The 26,751-nt window shown below is 41.8% G+C and overlaps 1 protein-coding gene across 1 annotated transcript in view; it reads right to left on the reverse strand.

The window, feature by feature from the left end:
• RPAP3 (RNA polymerase II associated protein 3) overlaps positions 1-26,751 on the reverse strand; it is a 120,023-nt gene that overhangs the window by 83,737 nt on the left and 9,535 nt on the right. The window contains exons 3-9 of the mRNA XM_082254380.1: positions 25,308-25,448; positions 20,467-20,592; positions 17,059-17,186; positions 16,851-16,972; positions 12,016-12,086; positions 8,028-8,162; positions 3,688-3,815 (exon numbers count right to left, since the gene is read on the reverse strand). Of these exons, the coding sequence (XP_082110506.1) occupies positions 3,688-3,815; positions 8,028-8,162; positions 12,016-12,086; positions 16,851-16,972; positions 17,059-17,186; positions 20,467-20,592; positions 25,308-25,448 (851 nt within the window). The remainder of the gene's footprint in view (positions 1-3,687; positions 3,816-8,027; positions 8,163-12,015; positions 12,087-16,850; positions 16,973-17,058; positions 17,187-20,466; positions 20,593-25,307; positions 25,449-26,751) is intronic.

The following is a 26,751-nucleotide window of genomic DNA, read 5'->3' on the forward strand; positions in this document are numbered from 1 at the left end:
TTCAAAAAAGAAGCACAGGTATTGCTGCCTCTGAGGGTTGGAGGGGAAATCCTATTGAAACACTGTAAAACAACGAAAAGAGGGCGCGCCAACCTTGCGCATTACCCAAATGGTATCTTTAACCACTTTAGCCCCGCTCACATGGAGGCTACTGCGGCAAAGTGCCGCGATCCCGTCCAGCGACGTATACCTACGTCGCTGGACTCCACCCCTTGTGGGCGGCGCTCACGCGCCGCCGGAGGCTCGCTCCCGCTGTGTTCATTCACAGCGGGAGTCGGGCCAGGGGAGGAGCAGCGGCGATTGCCGCTGCTCTGCCCCGATCGTCGGGGATCGAGTCTGGAGATCCGCCCGCTGTGTGTAAACACAGCGGGCGGATCTCCATAGTGACAGGGACTGACAGATCGGAGTGTTCAGCATAGCTGGACATCCGATCTGTCCTTCTGTCACACAGTCACCTCCCCCCCCACACGTCAGTAAGCACCAGGTATACATTAACCACTCCCTCTCCAATAAAATTAACCCCTTCCCTGCCAGTGTCATTTTTACAGTAACAGTGCATATATATAGCACTGATTACTGTAGAAATGTCACTGGTACCCCCAAAAGTGTCAAAAATGTCAGTCAAGGGTCCGATCTGTCCGCCACAATGTCGCAGTCCCGCAAAAAAAAAAAAAAATCGCAGATCACCGCCATTACGCGTTAAAAAAAAAAAACCACCAAAAATGACATAAATCTTTCCCTTAGTTAGTAAACGCAATAACTTTTGCGCAAACCAATCAAAATACGCTTATTGCGATTTTTTTTACTAAACATAGGTAGCATAAAACAAATTGGCCAAAAATTTTAAAAAAATTAGATTTTTACATTTTTTGGGGGGGAATTTCATATAAAAAAATGTGAAAAATATTGTTATTTTTTCAAAATAAACGCTCTTTTTTTGTGTATAGCGCAAAAAGTAAAAATCGCACAGGTGATCAAATACCACCAAAAGAAAGCTCTGTTTGTGGGAAAAAAAGGACGTAAATTTCGTTTGGGTACGGCATCGCACGACCGCGCAATTGTCAGTTAAAGTCGCACAGCGCCGAATCGCAAAAAGTGGCCTGGACGGAAGACAGCAAAATCCTCCGGTGGTAAAGTGGTTAATAATGTATAAAAAGAAGTATACTCACAAAACAGATTAATGATAAAAGCATATCAAGGTCCATAGTAGACACAAAGCAACCAGATCACTGAGACTGTTCCCAGCAAGTCGGACGACCTTCCAGATGGCTGAAGCATTTCGAGGGGAGATCCTCTCTTCCTCAGAGCCAATCTAAGATGTTGCATTGACAAGGCTTATGATTCAACCCACATGATGTGGAAGACCCTCTCATCAGTGGGTGGGGTCATGACATCACCAACTGACATATACAGACAACAATTTATGTGTACAGTCAAGAAGGTGCTTTAAAACTGAATTGAGCTGATAAACCGTGCCAGTTGGGATCTATAAACAATAGGTCTAGATCTCGTATACACATATAAATAAAATCGTATGTAGATCTCATGTGTACTATACAAAACTGTTGTCCATGATGAATAATATGCCACAATATGAGCACAAGCGTATGCAATCACCCAATATCCCACCTCAGCTCTAGTCACATAATGGCAACGGCGTGCTGACGTCACTTCCTACAGAGTCCGACGAGTGCGGATGTGCGGGGCCGTCCGGCCGGCGGCTATACGAGCATTGTACATCTGATTACATGTGAGTGTACTACTTTTTTTTAACCTATTAAACATATTGCGGTTTTACACTATGGCGGTTTTTTTGCTTTATTTATTTGGGACCGACCTTTACTGTGCTTACAAGGGATTCGGTACCACCCTCTGTGTCTACTCATTGGAGTCTGATCTGCTTCATTTGTTCCTGTGGGGATTCGGAGGTCCAGCCATCCATTATATCCAGACACCTGCTAGCTATTTGCTTCTGGTAAGAGGCTTGGAGGTTTTGGTGTGCCGGATCTTTGGGGTGGACTCTTTTATTCTTTAGACTGCCTTTGCACTCAATCTGGTAAGGGACTGATCTATCTGTGGTGGATAACATCTGGTACTTTCCTCCTCTGGTGAAGAGCTCCTCCTACTACACCTGGTTTTGGCTCTTTCATGAATTGCCTTATAACATTTGTCTTTGAATTTCACATATCCAATATCCGGAGACTCATCTAAGATAACTACTACGACGTCAAGTTTGCCAATCTGGATTTTGGGCCTTAATCTTTCAAAGTTCGGGTAAGCACATTACCTAGAGGGATTTTGGACTGACAACGCATTTTCCATTCACAACATTCAGAGTGTGGAATATTGGACACTACTTTATTTGGACTTTACTAGTTTTAACTCATTTAGCGCGATTTTTGTTATAACATAATGGCAATACCTGAGTGGTTGAAAAATTATAAGTATGAAAAAAGTAAATCAAACATACAGATTTTTTTATGTATATAGGAAATATAAATATAGATGTGTGTTCATTACCTTTCTTACACTAAAAGGTAATACACACACATCAATATTTGTAATTCCTTATATGCATATAAATTATGAAAGTTTGGTTTCCTTTTATATATTTACAATTTTTCAACCACTCAGGTATTGCCATTATGGGACTAGAGCTGAGGTGGGATGTTGGGTGATTGCGTTTGCTTGTGCACATATTGTGGCATATTATTCATCTCCTTTCTCTCTTGGACAATGGTTTTGTATAGTATGCATGATTTTATATATATATAGACCTATTGTTTATAGATCCCAACTGACATACGGTTTATCAGCTCAATTCAGTTTTTCTTGACTGTACACATAAGTTGTTGTCTGTTTGTCAGTTGCTGATGTCATGACCCCCACCCACTGATGGGAGGGTCTTCAACATCATGTGGGTTGAATCATTTGCTTCATTAGGCCTGTCAATGCAACATATCAAATTGGCTCTGAGGAAGAGGGGAATCTCCCCTCGAAACGTGTCAGCCATGTGGAAGGTCCTCTGACTTGCTGGGAACAGTCTCAGTGATCTGGTCGCTTTGTGTCTACTATGGACCTTGACATTCTTTTTTCATTAATGTGTTTGTGAGTATACTTCTTTTTATACATTATTAAGATACCATTTAGGTAATGCGCAAGGTTGGTACTCATAAACACATATGACTGAGCTTTCAAACAATGATTTATTTACTGTAAAACAAAATCCAAACAACAATAACCAATCATGCTTTATTTTCAGACTTTGCTTTCTTTATGTAATAGGAGTACAAAATATAGAAAGCTTCTAATACTTTATTTTCAGAATACATTATCTGTAAATCATGTTATTGCATCTTACTAATGTTGGTGGGTTTGGGAGACTTATTTGCAAAGAAAAAAAAAAAATATCCTGGTTATAACCAATAAAATGTAAGGACAACTCAAAATAGGCAAGTCTGTTTTGGAAGGAATAGGGTAGACTTCTTTCCCATACTGCTTGATAAAAGATAAAGGACACTGGTATAAACCTGAGCAATGCCCATCATATGAACAGCAGAGTAGGGAAAGATAATCCCATTGTGTCTCTGGAGACCTTTAACAACAATGCTGCTTTGTCTCTAACCATGCTGTAGCCAATCCAATACAGAACAACAAGGGGGGAGTGGAGTAATATACAATACTTACTTTTGAATTTTCAGATAAGCCATTGCTCGATTTGCTGGTAGCAGTGCATTTGTACTGTCTGCTGTAATTCCTTGAGTATAACATTCAATAGCAGCCTCATATTTTCCTTCCTTAAAGTAAGCATTGCCCTGTAAGATTTAAAACAGCATTTTATTTAGCATGAGCATGAACAATTATCCAAAAAAAAGAAGAAAAAAAGATAAATTATTTGGATAAAATAAAAACTATTACGGGCCATTTGAAGACAGGCCAGAGATTAGTATTGGTGCACTTTCTTTAAAGTGGTTGGTTGAGCTTTCTTGCGTGCAGCTTCTGCAGGGCAGAAGGACTGGATGTGCTACACAGTTCTTGTGTACTATAACCACATTATTTTGGATGCATGTAGAATGGCCAGTGTCTTAAACCAGTGGTCCTCAACCCTGGTCCTCAAGGCCCACTAACAGGCCAGGTTTGCAAGATAACTGAAATACATCCCAGGTGATATAATTTGCTGCTCAGTGATTGCAGTATTCTAGTCTGCATCTCCCCAAGGTAATACTTAATATCTGACCTGTTGTGGGCCCTGAGGACCGGAGTTGAAGACTAGGGTCTTAAACGAGTTAGGTAAAACCTTAAACCCAAATGAATAAAGAAATTGCTTTCTGTAGCTGCTTAAAAATGGAGTCTGGCTTTAAATTTGGTAGTTAAGTTCATCTTAATCTGCTAGAGCATCTAACACTACCCTTTCCACATGTTGACAATGCTGCAGTCCAAGGGTGTCTCAAGTTGCTCCTCCATCCAGTGTGGAGTCACTATAAGGAAGTGTGTTACTGTTGGGATTCTCGTTGAAAATACAGGAAAAAAAACTAAAAAAAAGGAAAACTAATACAGCTACCCCATTTGAATAAAAACAAGGGGAGATTGGGACTTTAAATGAAACTGCGGGTGCAATCTAAGGGAATTAAGTGAGTAGATAACCTCACATAAATGATTTATATGTGTACATGACATTTTTTGATATTTTTTTTTTTTATATATATTTTTGATATGTGTACATTTTTTTATATATCTCTACATTTTGTACCTTTAGCTGTACTGTAAGTACCACAAGGGTTATTCCCCCGTTCCCCTTCTTTTCTTTATCTCTCCCCTTTTTTGGCCCACTGGCATGCATCATTAATCAATTTGTATCTCATTATAGATACATACATTTATACACTACGCATCTGCTCCTGATAAGTGAATATATTCACGAAACGCGTAGAGCTGTTTTGGATGCAACATTCCTACTATCATATGTTTACCACCGGACTATTTTCATGAATTCGATTTTTTAATTATTATTTATCCCATGGTTTTATGAGCTGTTTTGGATGCAACGTTCCTACTATCATGTGTTTATTACCAGATTACTTTTACGCAATTAATTTATGAATCACTATCTATTCCATGGTTTGATGTCGCTGCTAGACTAGAGAGACACTTAGTGCCCATTCACACTAGGGCGACTCACGAGGCGACTTGTGTTGCCCCAGGTAGCTTGACATAACCAAAGCAATGTAATTCAATCAGTGCCGTCTTAATTGCCACTATTGAAGTCGCTCCGACTTCAGAAAAGGGTCCGGTACTACTTTGAGGCGACCAGTGATCCGACCTGTCCCATATACTTCAATGGGAGTCGCCTCCTTATCTTAATTGAAGCGACTTGTGATCCGACTTGTCATCCGACTTTGCAAAAAAATGGTATTGAACAAGAATAGAGCATAATTTTTATTAAAACATGAATATGGCTTCTGTCAACCTGGCCGTTTTTCTTGCAGGCATTTATTGGGCATTTTTTTAGTCAGGCATGTCTTTTTTTGCATTTAGTGTCTGGGGGGTCTAAAAAATATACCTGTCAAGTTTCAGCTCTGTAGCATGTCCAGAACCCCTAAAAAACAGCATTTTTCTTATAATTTCAATAATATGGCTTCTCTGCGGCTGGCTTTTTTTCTTGCAGGCATTTATTGGGCATTTTTTTAGGCAAGCATGTCATTTTTTGTATTTAGTGTCTGGGGGGTCTAAAAAGTGTACCTGTCAAGTTTCAGCTCTGTAGCATGTCCAAAACGCCTAAAAAACAGCATTTGTCTTATAATTTTTAGTAGAAAACTAATGCAGTGTCTTTCCAGCTGTCTTTTTCCTTTTTTTTGTTTTCTTTTTTTTTTTTCAAAACATCATATTGTGATTGGCCAAATAAAAAGTCGCGCCAAAGTCGCACTAAGTCGCGCCAAAGTCGCGCTGGAAGCGACGCAACTTTAGTGGTCGCGGCAGTGTGAACCGGCATTTAGGTCATCATTGATATTAGTATGTGCAATCATGTCATGTTTTGTAACAATATGTGGACATTTATGTATTAATTATATGTTATTTACCAGCAATAATTTGTCAATATTGTTATTACTACATTATGATGTTACGTGTATATTGATGAATTAAAGATGATGCTATATATTTTTATCGTGTTATGACCTTTCATGTACACATATCAATCAATCATTTATATGAGGTTATCTACTCACCTGATTCCCTTGGATTGCACCCACGGTTTAATGTAAAGTCCCAATCTTCCCTTGTTTTTATTCAATTTGCCCTAAGGATGGAGGTATAGGACCCTACCCTGTCATTTCCTCATTTAAAGTCCCAATTATTTTTTCTCTTCTTTTTTCAGCTACCACATTTAATGATTGGTAAGTTGCAATATTTAACATTTTTGGCTTTGGGTTTAATACTGTTTTTAAAGTTCCATTTCTATTGTTTTTTAAAATTCCATTTATAAAACACCAAAAAAAATGCCAGGAATTAAGTAAAACCAAACAGTAAACTGTTAGTGCTATTTAGTAGAAAACCATGCAACCTTACTAAAGCCAGGTTTTAGAGAGTTCCTCATATGCGAGATGGGAAGGTCTGCATACTGAAGTGTGAACTTTGTAACTTTCTCTCTAATGTCCCATCAAAAAAGTTTAAACTCCCAAAGCAGGATAAATCAGAAAGGTATCAGTAAAAAACGAAGTGCTGACAACTTCACTTATCAGGCTTTCTGTATAAACTTCAAACTTTCTACCTTAATCAATGGCTAACACAGTACTTTTCTACTATGGTATATACAAGATAAAGCAAACAGCTACAGTATTTGGGAATTCTTTTCTTGCTGACAAAAAGAATGGGCTGCACTGCAACACTATGCCAATGTCTGCATGAAAAACAGAAGCCTTAGATAGGTAGGAAGATTAAGCTGAATGTAATGTACATTTCACTGCTTACTGTATTTCTTCTGTGCCTAGCATCCCGTATATTCCCTCATTTTTACAATTGGGTTTCTCCCTCTGACACAAGGTATATTGCCTCTAGCATACTATGGATGCTGCATTCTCTCTAAACACTCTTATTTTTTCAACTCTGGAGCCACATTTTGTACACACAAGCCTCTTCATTATCTGGGTTAGTTTGATTGCATTAATTGTTCCTGCTTTTGATTTCTTATTAGTTGCTGGTGTTAGGAACGTTTCTCATTTACCACTCAATGTATGAGGGGGTCTTTTTTTTTTTACCTGCCACAACTTTTGTGAAGATAAGCTAGTAGAGAAGATACATCTAATGTATGAAAATGCCTCTAATTATGAACTGTTTGAGGTGACCTATAGCCACCAATAAAATTCTAACCTGTCCTTGACTCCTTATTAAAGTGATTCTAAACCTTTTTTTGTTTTGTATTAAAATAACAAACATAGCTATACTTACCTGCTCTGTGCAAATGCTTTTGCACAGAGCAGCCCCAATCCTCTTCTTCTGAGGCCCCCACTGGAGCTCCAGGCCCCTCCTCTTCGTCGGGTGCCCACACGGAAAGCCGCTTTCCATGGGGGCACCCGTGTGTGCTCGCTCGCGAGTCCTGCTGCTGCATCCATTGACACAAACAGCAGGACTTTGCCCTGCCCCCCCGTGTCACAAGATTGGACTGACAGCTATCAATCTGTCCAATGAGAGAGACAGCAGTGAGAGAGGCTGAGCTTGTGCACATTGCTGTATCGGATTGGGCGCATGTAAGAAAAAGGGGGGGGGGTCGGGGGGAGCTGCAGCACAGAAAGTTTTTCACCTTAAGGCATAGAAAACGTTAGGGTGAAAAACCTTAAGACTGTAGAACCGCTTTAATTCAATCAACTACAGTGAGACATTACACACGCTCACTATAAACCACATTTGTTTTACAATGTTGACAAAGCTAAGGAAATTTAGATACAGTATTCCACAATCAAATAATAGCGCTATTTTGCTTCACTTCTACAAACAGTAGGAGGTTTGTAAAGCAAGAGAAAAAAAATATATACCAAGTCTTTCTGCATGATAGCTTGTTGCTTCAGTTTCTGGGCTTCTATAGCTTTTTTATCTTCTTCTGATAAAACAATTTCAATTTCTTTTACTTCTTCCTTTTGCTCTTGAGTAATACCAGATGCCTGTAATTCCTAAAAAATAAAATAGGTTCAGTTTAAATATTGCTCAGTTTTATTTTATATCAGAAGCCCAGCAGATAACATTATCTACCATTTAGAAAATTAATTATCTTAGGAATGGAAGAGGTCCAAAGTGAGTATAAAGATGCATAATTATACTTTATATTGACCAGTCCTATATTAGTTCTTGCTTCAAATTTGTTTCATTGTATTTGCATGCATCAAATGGTTAGGCATTTGCTTTGGTGCCTAACCAGTCACAATTTACCAACTCAAAATCCATTCATATATACAATATTAGTTTCAGGAAAATAATATTAGGAAAGGCTGCAAGCTACAAAAAAAGGGCATAGCTGGAGACCATATCATTGAATGCAATGGTACAGGACCTTTTTTGCCACTTCTGTGCAGCTTGGTTTGTTTCCAAAGCTCTGAATAAACTAGGCCCTATATGAAAAATACAGTTCTAAACACAAGGATTTAAATGCATGGTCCCTTAAAGCAGTTGTAAACCTTACTTAAAACAACATGGGTGCCAATAGATAACATCAAGGATAAATGCACTGTGATTTTTTTTTTGTTAAAAAACTTGCCTCTGTAGTACTGTGTACCTTCAAACTGCAGGTCACATGATTGCACAGACCTGCTGGAGGGCGTGTCGCGGAATTTTATATTACAAATGGGAATGATGTTGCTGCCAAGCTTCTATGTTTTCATGGCAATGGAATACAATCAGACCCGGCAGCAAATGTCACTACCCCCCTTTCTCAATTCGAAAGCAGGAATGGGCAGGGCTTCGCACGGACTACAAAAGATACAGGTGTGCTGTGCCCTGATTTTCTAGCATGATGACACAAGATGTAAACAGACCACGGTAGCTTAGTACAGCTGCCATGTTAGGGTGGTCAGTTTACATGTAGGAGGAGTGGCACATGCAGGATCAACCAGGTAAATTAGAGCATCAGCAGCCAGAACTAAAAAAACAAACAAACATGAGAAATCACATTAAGTCCTGGTTCACACTGGAGCGATGCGGGAAACCCTGCAATTGCGATGCGGATTCCCGCATCACACCTGAAACACATACTGGTTCACACTGACCTCTGCGAACCGCTGGGAGGGTCAATGTAAAGTTAACGACACCCAAAATCGTTTCGCAGATCGCAGTGCGAACTATTAAATAGTAGAAGAATCGGATAACATGGGAGTGAACACTCATGCGATCCGATTCCAGGGCGAACCAAAAATATGGTCCTGCACCATTTTGGTGCGAATGCGATGCAATTTCAGCCATATATTTTGTATAAGAAAAAAAGGGAATGCGGAAGTGGCGCTTTCACTCGGACCGTGTTTTTTTGCATTTGTTATGCTTGATACAAGTCTTCTAAATGTAAGTGCATCTGATTTTGAATAAATTTGGGTTCCTATTACATACTTTACTATGAGAGTCCTTATTGTTTTCCCCGGATATGGTGTTTGAGAATCCATAATCAGCGATAAGGAGATTGATCTGGAGGTGTATGGGAATTGCCAAGTTTAGCCTGGTATCGATGGTCTGTGATTTCCAGCCTGAATTGAACCCCTATAATTAAGGGGTCTGCTACATCTGGTAAGCCTCCAGTGTGCACCGGTGTCTTTTTTGTATTCTGGTGGAGGTATTGGAGATCCACATTGAGAATTGGTTCCCTTTGTGTCGTTATTGGTCTTATCCCATGGACCAATATCAATTGTGTTAATATAACCTGGGGACTGTCTTATTTATTCATTCACAATCACTGTGGACTATAAATCACATATATATTTTCATATATTTTGATTGTTAAATATATTTCAATTTTATTTTTATATATTTTCATTGTGGATTACATACTCAGCATGTCACATATATGTATTTTCACTTTTATTTGCAATCTTATTATATTTAATTCACTTATGCACTTTATATTTAATATATTATTTCTTTAGTGGAATTTGGTTGAGCGCAACTTTATATCTAGCAATATTTATTTTATTACATACATTTTGTATGGCTGAAATCGCATTGCACGGACATCGCATGTGATCTGCACAGCAGTGCGAATCACATGTGATGTCTGTCATCGAACAAGTGTGAACCCAGCCATAAAGTGATATTAAAGGTTTGCTTTTTTTTTTTTTAATAACAAACATGTTATACTTACCTGCTCTGTACAGTCATTTTGAACACAGCAGCCCCTAACCTCCTCTTCTCGGGTCCCCTGCCAGTGCTCCAGGCGCCTCCCTCCTTCCTAGTGTGAAATAAATAAAGGGAGGTTGTAACGGCGCTACCTTAAAGTGAGTAAGTGCTTTTATAAGTGCCAACTTAAAATAAAGTGCCAATAAAGTAAAATTGTGTCATAAAAATCGTTGGTTTGGAATAAAGTGCACTAGTGGCTTGTGGTGTGACAAAGTTGGCTGATTATTAACCTGGGCCCATAAGGTGCGACTTTATAAAGTGCAAGTGCTGTGCTGCATATACTCAATGAGTATGAAACAATGAGTTCCCAATGTGCGTTTATTTCGTGATAGCCGTTAATAACTTCAGCAAATTATATTAAAATACATAAATAAACCAGTGATTATGTATTAAATGCATAAAAACAGTGAACATAAATTATATCCGTGCTGTGCGTGGCGTTTTATTGCCACTTATGTGAAAAGTAACAGGTTATATGAAAGAAAAATAAAAATAAAGAATGGGGTTGCAATTCTTTTGTACATCCACTAGATGTCGCCCCTAAGTATACGACCTGTACTTGAGGAAGAATGGTCGGTTGCTTCCGGGGTCCTCCAGTGAGCCGAACTTGGCTTTTAGTACCTCAAATTGGAAGAGAAAGGCCCCATGATGCAGTGTATATTTGTAGCGTGGAAAAGAGAGCAGAAAACTCAGGTTTGAGGCTGCCTAGGATCAGCGGTGACGGCCGGGAAGCTTCCGCGTTCCACGGGCCAGGCTCCGAAACCGGAAGTGACGTAACGACGTTGCAACTTTATAAAGTCGCACCTTATGGGCCCAGGTTAATAATCAGCCAACTTTGTCGCACCACAAGCCACTAGTGCACTTTATTCCAAACCAACGATTTTTATGACACAATTTTACTTTATTGGCACTTTATTTTAAGTTGGCACTTATAAAAGCACTTACTCACTTTAAGGTAGCGCCGTTACAACCTCCCTTTATTTATTTCACACTTTAACCCCTTGTGGGTTTGGTTGTTGGCAGCTTACACCTTCACTATTGTCTAAGGTCTTTACTCCATAGCGCTGGTCACCCCTACCTTTCTACTCCTTCCTAGTGCCCCCATAGCAAGCTGCTTGATATGGGGACTCCATTTACACATGGAGGGTGGCTTGGCCCTCTCCCGCTCTCTCTTCATTGGCTCACTGGCTGTGATTGACAGTAGCGGAACCCAATGGTTACCGCTGCTGTTTCAGCTAATGAGGAGGGAGAGACCCAGGAGATTCAGATAGGGCTCAGGTAAGTTTTAGGGGGGCTGGGGGCGCTGCTGCACACTAAACTTCAGCCTATACAACCACTTTAAATAATTTAAGGAGACAGTGCAATGTTTTTTATTGCCTTTACCTTTACCTTTACAAAAACATCAAGGTCACTATCCAGCAGATTTTTTTTTTCGTTGTTCTAAGGAGGAATTATAAACTATGTAATAAACCAATTTTTCCAGGGTCAAATGGTTATCACTGCCCTGAATGTAGTGAAGGCAAAATGCTCTCTGAATGCAGCAATGAAATATTGCATAAGTTATGCATTAAAAAAAATTGGTCCTTATAAGTTTTTTATTATATTAAAACTATAGTATATCATACCCCAAAAGTAACAATTCAGACTTACACTGTTAATTTTTCTAAGTTCATTCTTGGCCTCAAAGTTATTTGGATCAAGCTCCAGGACTTTATCATAATCTGTGAAATAAAGTAATTCATATAGTATAAAAGACCTCATCATTTAAAGAGGTTAAATTAATAAACAAAGGTAAAAATCCTGTATATATTAATTGCAGAGGGTCAAAAAAAAAAATAAAGTTTCAGTGGTAAATGCTTACTAGTAGAGCGGCACGATTCTGGATAAAATGAGAATCACAATTTTTTTGCTTAGAATAAAGATCAAGATTCTCTCGTGATTCTTGGCGTAACCTCATCTTTTACATTATACAAAACATTGAGCTAACTTTTCTGTTTAGTTTTTTTTTAAATTCATTAAAGTGTATTTTTTCTCAAAAAACTGCGTTTGAAAGACTTCTGTGCAAATACAGTGTGACATAAAAGATTACAACGATCGCTATTTTATTCTCTAGGGTCTCTGCTAAAATATATATATATGATGTTTGGGGGTTCGAAGTAATTTTCTAGCAAACAATACTGATTTTAACTTGTAAGCAACAAGTGTCAGAAAAAGGCTTAGTCTTTAAGAGGTTAAACTTCCCTCACTGTTCACATCTGAGCGTATATCAGCTCGTAAAACGCTCATTTCTGAAGTCTCAAAACGCCCATCAAGCAAAATCCCATTCATTTCAATGGCCCCTGTTCACACACGAGCCTTTTGTCGCCTGAAGCAAAATGCCTGAAGCTCAAATAAGTACATGAGCTTCTTTTTTGGCAGATTACAAGTGTTTTTGTTAGATGTCACTGCCTGCCTCCAAACATCTGCAAAAACGCCTGAAAACGCATGTAATTCGGAGTGCACTGCTCCTAAAATTACATGCGATCTCTGTGCAGTGCAAATTCAGCCATACAGTTTGTTTGTATGCCTGAATTCACACCGCAATAGAACTAAAACACGCACAGGACCGTTTTTTTGGTCCGCAGCAGAATCGGATCGCATGGTGGTTCACACTAGTGCGATCCGATTCTGTGCAAACTTTCAGATCGCACTGCGATATGTGATCTGATCTGGAGGGTGTCGTTAACTTTTAATTGACACCCCCAGCGTATCGCATATGGCAGTGTGAACTGCCAGGGGTGCGGATGCGATGTGGGAACACGCTGTATATTCGCAGCGTTCCCGCATCGCACAAATGTGAACCGGCACTTACAGATGGAAGTTCATTCCTTTGATCTAAAAGAACGAAATGATACATTGTAAAACATTGTGTTTATAGTTATTCAGCAGCCTTAGGCCTCTTTCACACAGGCTTTCCGTATGTCCGTATATCATCCCATGCGTTTGCAGGTGATATACGGACATAATGCATGTCAATGGGATTGCGGATGTCAGCTGATGACCATCCGCTGACATCCGATTTGGGTCCTTTCAGTTCTGTTCTGTTTTTTGGAACGGAACAGAACCCTATTTTTCTTCTGTTTAAAAAACGGAAAGGACTCAAAATTGGATGTCAGCGGTGTCATCCGCTGACATCCGCAATCCCATAGACATACATTATGTCCGCATATCATCCGCAAACGGATGGGATGATATGCGGACATACGGACCGGATGACACAAGTGTCATCCGTGTCCATAAAAAAAAAAAAAAAAAAAAGTGCCGGAGCGGATCGCAATACGGTCCACTCCGTGTGAAAGAGGCCATAATGAGGCTCTTTTTTTATAACAGCTGGGAGTGAGCAGAGAAGAGCTCTGTAAGAAACGAGGGCATGCCGTTTTAAGATCGTGAGGGGGTGGATCGAGATTGCGATCTTTTAAAGATTAATCATGCAGCTCTACTTACTAGCAAACAATAAGGCCCCATGCACACGGGGCGTTAGAAAAAACGTACGTCAAAGTTAGTTCTGACGCCGGAAAAAGCAGCTGTAAAAACGTGCTTTCAGTAGCTTTTTCCATTGGCGTTATTGCACGTTTTGCCACGTTGCTTTTAGCAGCGTTTTTTTTTCTTCCATTCAAAATCAATGGTTCCCTATGGGAGCCTATTGATTTGAATGGAGGTCGCACCGCAACACGGATCCGACTTGCGGGGCGACTTGCGCTGTGGGAATCTTGAGGGGGAACTCCACGCCAAAATGTGAAAAAACCGGCGTGGGGTCCCCCCCCAAGGTTCCAAACCAGGCCCTTCGGGTCTGTTATGGAATTTGAGGGTAGCCCCATGCCGAAAAAACGGCGTGAGGTCCCCCCCAAAATCCATACCAGACCCTTATCCGAGCATGCAGCCCGGCAGGCCAGGAAAGGGGAGGGGACGAGCGAGCGGCCCCACCCCCCCTGGACCACACCAGGCCACATGCCCTCAACATGGGGGGGTGTTGGTGCTTTGGGGCAGGGGGAGCTCTGCACCCCCCACCTCAAAGCACCTTGCCCCCATGTTGATGAGGACAAGGGCCTCATCCCCACAACCCTGGCCGGTGGTTGTGGGGGTCTGCGGGCAGGGGGCTCATCGGAATCTGGAAGCACCCTTTAACAAGGGGGCCCCCCAGATCCCGGACCCCCTCCCTATGTGAATGGGTATGGGGTACACTGTACCCCTACCCATTCACCCCATAAAAGGCAGTGTATGGAAATAACGACAAGAGACGTTTTGGAAAGTTTATTAAAAATCTTCATCCGACTCTTCTTGTCTTCTCCTCTCCGGGGTCTTCTGCTCTTTTGCTGTCCGCCCTTCTTGTCTTCTCCTCTCCGGGGTCTTCTGCTCTTTTGCTGTCCCCCTCTTCTTGTGTTCTTCTCTCCGGGGTCTTCTGCTGTCCCCTCTTCTGCTGTCCTCCCTTCTTTTCTTCTCCTCTCCGGTCTTCTGCTCTTTTGCTGTCGGCTGTCGGCTGTCTTCTTCCTCCGGTCCTCCTCCTCCGACGTCTCCGCTGATTATGCCTATCTCCGGTCTCTTCAGCTTATTATATAGCCATTAGGGGCGTGGCCCCGATGACGTCATCGGGAGGCCCCGCCCCCTCATGTCACATATGACGTCATCTGTGACATGAGGGGGCGGGGCCTCCCGATGACGTCATCGGGGCCACGCCCCTAATGGCTATATAATAAGCTGAAGAGACCGGAGATAGGCATAATCAGCGGAGACGTCGGAGGAGGAGGACCGGAGGAAGAAGACAGCCGACAGCCGACAGCAAAAGAGCAGAAGACCGGAGAGGAGAAGAAAAGAAGGGAGGACAGCAGAAGAGGGGACAGCAGAAGACCCCGGAGAGAAGAACACAAGAAGAGGGGGACAGCAAAAGAGCAGAAGACCCCGGAGAGGAGAAGACAAGAAGGGCGGACAGCAAAAGAGCAGAAGACCCCGGAGAAGACCCCGGAGAGGAGAAGACAAGAAGAGTCGGATGAAGATTTTTAATAAACTTTCCAAAACGTCTCTTGTCGTTATTTCCATACACTGCCTTTTATGGGGTGAATGGGTAGGGGTACAGTGTACCCCATACCCATTCACATAGGGAGGGGGTCCGGGATCTGGGGGGCCCCCTTGTTAAAGGGTGCTTCCAGATTCCGATGAGCCCCCTGCCCGCAGACCCCCACAACCACCGGCCAGGGTTGTGGGGATGAGGCCCTTGTCCTCATCAACATGGGGGCAAGGTGCTTTGAGGTGGGGGGTGCAGAGCTCCCCCTGCCCCAAAGCACCAACACCCCCCCATGTTGAGGGCATGTGGCCTGGTGTGGTCCAGGGGGGGTGGGGCCGCTCGCTCGTCCCCTCCCCTTTCCTGGCCTGCCGGGCTGCATGCTCGGATAAGGGTCTGGTATGGATTTTGGGGGGGACCTCACGCCGTTTTTTCGGCATGGGGCTACCCTCAAATTCCATAACAGACCCGAAGGGCCTGGTTTGGAACCTTGGGGGGGGACCCCACGCCGGTTTTTTCACATTTTGGCGTGGAGTTCCCCCTCAAGATTCCCACAGCGCAAGTCACCCCGCAAGTCGGATCCGACTTGCGGTGTTGCGGTGCGACCTCCATTCAAATCAATAGGCTCCCATAGGGAACCATTGATTTTGAATGGAAGAAAAAAAAACGTATAACGTGGCTTAACGCACGTTAAGCAACGTTATAGCAAAGTTATTCAGCTTTTAGCAGCGTCAGGCGTTTTTAACGCTGTAACGCTGGTCCTCAGAACGCGCAGGTGGTGGGTTCTTGTTGCAGCCTAAAAACGCCTAAGCCACTTACAGCTCAAAAACGTCTGAGTGTGCATGAGGCCATAGAATAACATGGAGGGGCGTTTTTAGGCTGCAAAAAGAAAACGCCTGACGCTGCTTACAGCAGCGTTAAAAACGTCCCGTGTGCATGGGGCCTAATAATAATAATAATAATAATAAACAGATAGGTTGCACATCAAATCAAGGATGAAATGCAAATGTTACAAATAAGGTATTGTGACCTGTGTAAATGGCATTTGCAGCCGATACCACGGGGGTCATCAAATGACTCAAAAGAGCCACAGTGACCACAATGTTACATACAGGACTGGACAGGGTCTAGGTGACAGGTCATCAAGCCACAGAAGTTATTTGTCAGGGATTTCCTACAAGCACAAGATGGCCACAAAGCATTTAAAAATAAGTGGTAGTGGTCAGGGCAGGAATTTAAAACAATCAGGATTTCCTAACCGGCAATAATATAAAGCTCAGACATCTTCAGAAAAAGGTTTTCTCATGTTTAGACTATCTAGAGGTAAAATTGTATACATTTATGGAAAACCCCACTAAACCCAATGCATAATTGTAAAGTATATTTATTCCTATATGTAATTTGAACTGCATAGGTAAAACAGATAAGATCAAAGTATTGATTAGACAACCTTGTTTTGCTCCCTGCAAGTTTTTTAAAGCAAGACGAGCGGCTCCCCTTCGAGCGTAAGCTTTTGAATAGTTGCGGTCTAGTGCAATAGCCAGATTGCAGTCTGATTCAGCAACAGCATATCTGCGGAACAAAAAATATGTAAATGTTAGGGAATTACAGAAACCATATTCTAAATTATTGTACATAAAAATAGTGTGAAGACTTACTTCTTTAATCTAAAGAAAGCGGATGCTCTGTTGGTTGGTAATACTGCATTATAAGGATCTGCATCCATTCCTTTTGTATAGCACTCCACGGCTTCATCATACTTTCCCGCTCTGAAATAACTATTTCCCTAAAACAAAGCAATAGCAATTTAGCAAAATCCCTGTTTTTAATGCATACCATTAGACAGGATAATTTGGTTGGTAAGCAGACTGGTTGGTGAGTTGAACTTGGAATTTTTTGGGTTTTGTCTTGCATGCGTTGCCCTTCCCTTGCTGTGAAGGCCAGTAATAGGTGGAGGCAGGGGCTATTTTGTTTGTTATTAATGTATTCTGGTGATGTACGCCTTTGCGGCCATTGTGCTATGCGCTGGGCGTCCACTGTGCCCCTGTGCCTTTAAGGAGGGTTGGGCCACCTCCAGGCCCATCTGCCCCCTATCTATCCATTACATTGCATGTGCTCCCACTGTGGAGACTCTCATAAATTCACAGGAGTTAGGACTGCAAATACTGAGGTTTCTTGAAGGGGCCTTGCAGCTTACACATGTGTTTGCAAATGTGTGCTAACTAAACCCGTTTTAACGCATACTGTTAGACTGGTTAATTTGGTTGGTAAGCAGATTGGTCGGTGACTTGAGCTGGGAATTTTTCTGTCTAGCAATTAACATAATTTTAGCATGAAAACTTGTTTTCCTCACTGTATAAAATAATCCACTATCATGTAACATTATTTACCTATTTGTCCATGCAACAAGCACTTGGTAAAAGTCTAGCTGATTTTTACCTTAAAGCGGAGTTCCCCACAAAAGTGGAAGTTCGGCTTTAAGCACTCCTTACCCCTTTCTATGCCACATTTGGCAGGTCATTTTTTTTTGGGGGGGGGGGGGGATTGGGGAACCAGGTACCTGCTCCCACTTCCGTTCGGACCTTCTAGGCAACTCGAGTGGAAGTTCTCCTCTCCCCCTGCCTCCCTGCAATCTTCTGGGACACATCACAAATTCCAGAAGATTGCCCGGCTATTGAGGCCGCACAGCGCGACTCGCGCATGCGCAGAGAGCACCCACCACATTTGCAATGCCGGGGCCGGGGAGAAGAGAGGGAGAGAGCCGAGGGTTCGGGCAGCCGCATAGCTGGATCCTGGGACAGGTGAGTGTGTGTTTATTAAAAGTCAGGAACTCTCAGGCTAGAACTCCACTTCAAAGTGGTTGTAAAGTCAGAAGGTTTTTTTTATCTTAATGCATTATTTGCATTAAGATAAAAAGCCTTCTGTGTACAGTAGCCCCCATCAGCCCCGCCCCCCCAATACTTACCTGAGCCCCATCTCTATCCAGTGATGTCCACGAATGCCTCAGGGACTCTCTATCCTAATTGGATGAGACATAGCAGTGGTGCCATTTGCTCCAGCTGCTGTCAAACTCAGTTAGCCAATCAGGAGAGAGAGGGGGCGGGGCCGAACGGAAGTTCCGTGTCAGAATTGATACACGGAGCTGCAGCTTGGCTCAAGGTGCCCCCATAGCAAGCTGCTTGCTGTGGGGGCAATCAACAGGAGGGAGGGGCACCAGGAGCTCCAGCCAGGGACCCGAGAAGAGGAGCTGCCCTGTGCAAAACCACTGCACAGAGGAAGTAAGTATAACATGTTTGTTATTTTAATAAAAAAAAAAACAAAAAAAAAAAAATAAGACTTTATAATCACTTTAATGAATTCCCAGCACAAGGTAAAAGAAACTACCCACTGTTACCTCCCTCCCCATCTCTAAACACTTATCTAGCTCCTTTCACCGATCTAGTGCTGTCCCCGTCTGCAGCACAGCTCCTCTACTTCCTGGTCTAACAGGAAACACAGGCAGCAGTGAGAGCCATAGGATTTAGATCTAACCAGTGGATACAACTAACTGGAACTGATGGGCTTCTGTTTATTATATATTTTGCACAATAATGTGTAATGCTATAAATGAATAGGATAGGGGTGTTCAGTAATATTTTGCACATAAAATGAGAGCAAACATGAGAATTCTTTGGGTTTTCATACAGTAAGTGACTGGCCATTTTCAAAAACAAAAACTCAATAAAAACACAAAAAACTCCACTTCTATTCTGATCCCTAATGAAAGGGGCTACCCCACTTAACCATCCACTAATCAGTCACTTATGTGCTGTTTAGGCTCATTTCACATTAGTGCGATGGCAGACATCGCATGTGATTCGGAGCGCACTGCTCTGAAAATCACATGCGATGTCAGTGCGATGCAAATTCAGCCATACAGATAGTATGGCTGAATTTGCATCTGATTCGGCACAAACGCGCACAGGACCCTTTTTGGGTCCGCAACAGAATCGGATCGCATGGTGGTTCACACTTATGCGATCCGATTCATGTCTGAATGTCAGTTCGCACTGCGATATGTGAACTGATCTGGGGGTGTTGTTAACTTTGAATTGACACCCCCAGCGATTTGCAAATGGCAGTGTGAACTGCCTGCACTGGGAATGCGATGTGGGAGCCCGCAGTAGATTCGCAGGTTTCCTGCATTGCATAAGTGTGAACTCGGACTTAAAGAGGTTGTAAACCCATACATTTTTTATTTTTTTTTTTCCAACCTGAAAGAGAAACACATAATGAGCTAGTATGCATCGCATACTAGCTCATTATGAAATACTTACCTTCGAACAAGCCCCCGCTGTGCCGCCCGCTTACCTCTATGACAGTCGCCCGTCTTCCGGGATCACGGCATCCGGCCATCTGATTGGCCGGAGCCGCGGTGACGTCACTCCCACGCACGCGGGCGGGAGCCGAAGGTCACGGCACGGGGTTTTAAAGGATCGGCACCAGCGGCCGTTCCTTCAGAGCGCATGCGCCAGTGATGTCACTTTCTGCATGTAAGGTAAATATCTCCTAAACGGTACATGTTTAGGAGATATTTACAGTACTTATAGGTAAGTCTTATTATAGGCCTACCTATAGGTACAAGTGTCAGAGGAGGGTTTACTTCCTCTTTAATGTTAAATAACAGTAATTAATGTTGCAAGAGTGAAATAGCACTGTGAAAATTGCAGGTCACTGGCTACTGGTCCACCCAGTATTTTAGGAATATGCATCTCTAGCTTTGAGAAAGTATACGCAGACAGGTTTTAGCAAGGTGGGCCATAGAAATATGCCTTCTTAAAACAGACATCTGTATGTTCCAATTTTATCACGAATCTCAGTTCTCTCTCAATAAGCAATGTATTATGACAGTGGGTGACAAATCTCAGTTCTCTCTCAATAAGCAATGTATTATGACAGTGGGTGACAAATCTCAGTTCTCCCTCAATAAGCAATGTATTATGACAGTGGGTGACAAATCTCAGTTCTCTCTCAATAAGCAATGTATTATGACAGTGGGTGAATCAGGGTATGTACTTGAGCCCTACCTTCTCCTTCTCTGTCAGAGCACTGTCCTTGTCAATGATGATTCCATCCTCATCTCCAGAATCAGACTCTGTGGACACGGATTCATTTGTGTTGTCTTCCTTATCAATCTCTTGTAGTGCCTTGTCCTGTACCAAATCATACAAAAAATGAATTCAACTATAAATAGGATTATTATCAGACAAAAACACTTAAGATGCCTAAAACAGAAGTTTCCTTTTTAGACTCTTATACAGAATACATGTTCCAGGGCACCGGCATCATTCACAAAGTGAAGTAATGAGAGCTTTCCTGTTCCAGAACTGGAGTCAGAAAACATCAGCTTCTATCTGTGGTGTCTTACATAGATTCTTAGTTTTGTCAGATTCCCTTCATTAGGCTAACAAAGAAATTATATCACAAAAAATAAAATATTTTTCACATATTTTTTAAATGTGACCATTAGCTGACATCCTGAAATCCAGATGTTTTCACACAGTGAGGAGCTTTCCCTGGAGGCATTTTTACACTTCTTTATTTTTATTTATATTCCACTGCGATCTCACAGTTCTTTTTTTTTTTCACCCAGAAAATAAATGTATAAAATATATACAGATTATATTCACAGTGCATCTGGAAGGTATTCACAGCACTTCACTTTTTCCACATTTTATTATGGTACAGCCTTATTCCAAAATTGATTAAGGCCTCTTTCACACGGAGCGGACCGGATTTCGATATGCTCCGGCACTTTTTTTTTTTTTACGGACACGTAAACACGTATGTCCGCATATCGGTCCGTATGTCCGCATATCATCCCATCCGTTTGCGGATGATATACGGACATAATGCATGCCTATGGGATTGCGGATGTCAGCGGATGACACCGCTGACATCCGATTTTGCGTCCTTTCCGTTTTTTTAAACGGAAGAAAAATAGGGTTCTGTTCCGTTCCAAAAAATGGAACAGAACTGAAAGGACGCAAAATCGTATGTCAGCGGTGTCATCCGCAATCCCATAGACATTCATTATGTCCGTATATCACCCGCAAACGGATGGGGTGATATACGGACTGCTCGTGTGAAAGAGGCCTAAATTAATTAATTTCCTCAAAATTCAACAAACTATACCCCATAATGACAAATTGAAAGAAGTTTTTTGAAATCTTTGTAAATTTATTAAAAATAAAAAACAAAAACAAAAAAATCACAGGTACATAAGTATTCACAGCCTTTGCCATGACACTCAAAATTGAGCTCAGGAGCATCCTATTTCCACTTATCATCCTTGAGATGTTTATGCAACATGATTGGAGTCCACCTGTGTTAAATTCAGTTGATTGAACAGGATTTGGAAAGGCACACACCTGTCTATAGAAGGTCCCACAGTTAACAGTGCATGTCAGAGCACAAACCAAGCTATGAAGTCCAAGGAATTGTCTATAGACCTCTGAGACAGGATTGTACCAAGGCACAGATCTGGGGAAAGGTACAGAAACATTTCTGCAGCATTGAAGGTCCCAATGAGCACAGTGGCCCCCATCATCCATAAATGGAAGTTTGGAACCACCAGGACTCTTCCTAGAGCGGCCACCCGGTCAACCTGAGCAATCTGGGGAGAAGGGCCTTAGTCAGAGAGGTGACCAAGAACCGATGGTCACTCTGACAGAGCTCCACCTTTTCTCTGTGGAGGTTGGAGAACCTTCCAGAAGAACCACCATCTCTGCAGCACTCCACCAAATTAATTTACATATGAGTGAAACTGAGCAGTCATATACACCAATCAGACCTATATGGTAGAGTGGCCAGACAGAAGCCACTCTTTAGTAAAAAGGTACATGACAGCCCATGTGGAGTTTGCCAAAAGGCAGCTGAAGACCATGAGAAACTAAAATCTCTGGTCTGATGAAACAAAGATTAAACTCTTTGGCCTGAATGGCCAGTGTCATTTCTGGAAGAAACAAAGAACTGCTCATCACCTGGCCAATACCATCCTTACAGTGAAGCATGGTGGTGGCAGCATCATGCTGTGGGAATGTTTTTCAGTGACAGGAACTGGGAGACTAGTCAGGGTCAAGGGAAAGATGAATGCAGAAATGTACAGACACATCCTTGATAAAAACCTGCTCCAGAGCGCTCTGGACCTCAGACTGGGGCGAAGGTTCATCTTTCAACAGGACAACGACCTTAAGGACCCAGCCAAGATAATAAAGGAGTGGCTACAGGACAACTCTGTGAATGTCCTTCAGTGGCCCAGCCAGAGCCCAGACCTAAACCCAATTGAACATCTCTGGAGGGATCTGAAAATGGCTGTGCACTGATGCTCCCCATGCAACCTGATGGAGCTTCAGAGGTCCTGCAAAGAAAAATAGGAGAAACTGCCCCAAAAAGACTTGAGGCTGTAATTGGTGCCTAAGGTGCTTCAACAAAGTATTGAGGAAAGGTGGTGAATACTTATGTACATGGGATTTTTTTCGTTTTTTATTTTTAATAAAAAGATTTCAAACAAACTTCTTTGATGTTGTCATTATGAGGTATTGTTTGAATTTTGAGGAAAATAATTAATTTATTCAATTTCGGTATAAGGTTGTAACATAACAAAATGTGAAAAACGTGGAGTGCTGTGAATACTTTCCGATGCACTATAAAAACTACAATTCACATCAAACATGAGTGGACAACATAGAGGAAAAGGTTTGCATACCACTACTTACAATTTGCTGCTAATTTCCTTGTCCAAATGGCTGGGTGTAAACCCTCTCCCTCAAATAGTAATTGCTTAGGGCACAGCAGATAGAAGGAAAAACTTTCTGAGAGAGAAAGGTTATACAGTGCCTTGAAAAAGTATTCATACCCCTTGAAATTTTCCACATTTTGTCATGTTGCAACCAAAAACATAAATGTATTTTTTGGGATTTTATGTGATAGACCAACACAAAGTGGCACATAATTGTGAAGTGGAAGGAAAATGATAAATGGTTTTCAAAATGTTTTACAAATAAATAATGTATCTGAAAAGTGTGGCATGCATTTGTATTCAGCCCCCCTGAGTCAATACTTTGCAGAGCCACCTCTTGCTGCAATTACAGCTGCAAGTCTTTTTTTGTCTATGTCTCTACCAGCTTTGCAAATCTAGAGAGTGACATTTTTGCCCATTCTTCCTTGCAAAATAGCTCAAGCTCTGTCAGATTGGATGGAGAGCATATGTGAACAGCAATTTCCAAGTCTTGCCACAGATTCTCAATTCGATTTAGGTCTGGACTTTGACTGGGCCCTTCTAACACATGAATATGCTTTGAACTAATGCATTCCATTGTAGATCTGGCTGTATGTTTAGGGTCATTGTCCTGCTGGAAGGTGAACATCCGCCCCAGTTTTAAGTCTCTAACAGGTTTTCTTCTAAGATTGCCCTGAATTTGGCTCCATCCATCTTTCCATGAACTCTGACCAGCTTCCCTGTCCCTGCTGAAGAAAAGCATTCCCACAACATGATGCTGCCACCACCATGTTTCATGGTGGGGATGGCGTGTTCAGGTTGATGTGCAGTGTCTCAGCTCAGGAGGGAGAGTCCCAAACGGCCGAGGGACTTGTGGACATCGCTGGACAGAAAGGAGGTTCAGGTAAGTATTAGAGGGTGCTGGGGAGGCTGTTACACACAGAAGACTTTTTATATTAATGCATAGAATGCATTAAGATCGCAAACCTTCCTGCCTTTACAACTCCCTTAACTCTAAATTATTTATGAAGTACAAAGCTTACAGTGCCATTAAATGAACTGATGCAAAATGCAATGCAAAAAAACATAGATTTATGAGCCAGGTGTGGTTTCACTGACATTGTATTATTGTAGAATTGGGCTGTATTCTACACGCTTGCAGCTATTTACAAGTTACCGTTTACTTTCTTATTTCAGCGTTGCATATGAATGCAAAAGTTAATTGTCTATACCAAAATACAGAGAAGTAGCCAAATAAAAACCCCCCCAAAAAAACAAAGGCGCTGTAATGTGTCTCAAGGATTTATCCTTTGCAGAGAGACAAGTGCTTCCCATTATAAATAAATTGGAAATAAAAAGGGCAGGACGTTAATGTCAATAGTATTTAAAATCCTTCCTATATGATAACAGGAACAATTACTTATCATACTTAAACTTAACCTGTGCTTTGCCTAAAGCAACCAGTTCACTTTAGTGTCTCCATCCTAAACAGCATATCCTTACCTTCCATTCACCTCCCCACCACTTTGTTCAGCTACTGGATGCAAAAGAAAGTTCACAGGCTTTCACTGCGCTGGATCACGTAGCCACGCTGTAGCAGTAAACCTACAGGAGGTGATCTGGAAATCATTAAAAAAGCACCTTCTATTGTTGTCAGCCTCCTTCAAATGTCTTTCTTTTTGCTGTGTTAGATAATGGCTACATTAGTTCTCCATGACCCACCATATGTAGGTACGTAGCCACCCTCTTGCTTGGGACAAGGGCCTACGGGATTTGTAGTGGGCATAGAGCAGTGCACATGACCACAACTAACATGCACAGCTCGTTCCAAACAAACAGTGAGGTGGAAAGAAGAGAGCTTTTTTCCACCCACTTTATATAGGTACGTAGCTCATGGAGGACATTACAAGGAGGCAGAAAAAAAAAAGGTTACAGGGCCATTAGGTGGGGGATGTGTATAGATTGATTTTAGAAAAAAAAGGATATTGTTTAGTGTCACTTTACCTTTAGCACAGGACATGCTGTACACAACACAAACATCTTGCCAGTTATCTATTTTTTAACTAACGTCAGAATATATCAAGTACAAGAATTGGAGAAAAAAGGAATACATTTGTGCACAAGCCATTACATTAATCTAACACTTACCACATCCATCTTGTCCCAGTACTCATAATCAAGTAGCTTTCGTTTCGGCTTTTTGCTGTTTTCTTGTTTCTCTTCATTTGAATCTTTGCTTTTGCTCTTTTTCTTTTTTCTGTAGTCCTTGTTTCTGACAGGTGGTAATGTCTGCAAAAAAAAACATGGCATCTTTTACTACAGAATATATCTCACAAAACATTTTTATAAATTTTTTCCAAAATAAAATAAAAAAAAAAAAAAAAAATTTACAAACCACTGCACATAGTATATTGTAACAAATGAGTGTATCTGTAAGAGACCATTCACACTAGCACGACTTGTGAGGCGACTTGTGTCGCCCCAGTTCGCTTGACATAAAAAAAGCAATGTTAATCAATCAGTGCCATCTTAATTGGCACTACTGAAGTCGCTGTGATCCGACCTGTCCCATATACTTCAATGGGAGTCGCCTCCTTATCTTAATTGAAGCGACTTGTTATCAGACTTTCCAGGAAGAAGAAAGAGATTAGCCAGACATTCCCCACATTGCAGCCATGCCTATATGGTATATATATATATATATATATATATATATAAATAAATGTAATGGTATATATATTCCATTATCTCTGCTTGGTCTGTGTGAGTGGCACTGGTGGACACAGATAAGTGGCACTGGTGGACACTGATTCATGGCACTGATACGTGGCACTGATACGTGGCACTGGTGGACACTGATACGTGGCACTGATACGTGGCACTGGTGGACACTGATACGTGGCACTGGTGGACACTGATACGTGACACTGGTGGGCAGTGGCACTGGTGGACACTGATACGTGGCACTGGTGGGCAGTGGCACTGGTGGACACTGATACGTGGCACTGGTGGGCAATGAGGAAATGAGTAAAAAAAAAAAAAAAACAGAAAAGGGGAATTAGGTCACAACACATCATATTCTGATTGGCCAAACACAAAGTCGTCTGTCATATAAGTAGCGCAAAATAATTCACAAGTCGCGCTGAAGTCGCGGTAAAGTCGCGGTAAAAAGTCGCTCCGACATGGGGTGACGTATGGTCGCGGCAGTGTGAACCGGCTCTAAAAGTAGCACGAGGACATGAAAAGCATGAGAAAAAATGCAACACAAAAGAGTGTCTACATTTACACACTAGGTTTTGTTGCTTACCTTCCATTCACAAATGATATATGTCACTTTTAGAACAAAGAAAATAAACTTCTGGCACTATAGGGGAGGAGATAGGCTCTGGAGTGAATTGGTTAAAGACAAACTTCAGACAGCACTGTTCTACAGCTTTGGGGAGTCAAGAATAATATGCAAGTTATACCTTTCCTTAGAGATGGTGCTTAGAAATCTCAGCTTCCCCTGTTGCCTACATGATTCTGGCCCTTATTGGCCATGGAGTCAATTAGTAATGGTAGAAACAATTAACGCGTAACATATACCGTATCT

The sequence above is a fragment of the Pelophylax lessonae genome, assembly GCF_965119305.1.
Source record: "Pelophylax lessonae genome assembly, chromosome: 4".
NCBI lineage: Eukaryota > Metazoa > Chordata > Amphibia > Anura > Ranidae > Pelophylax > Pelophylax lessonae.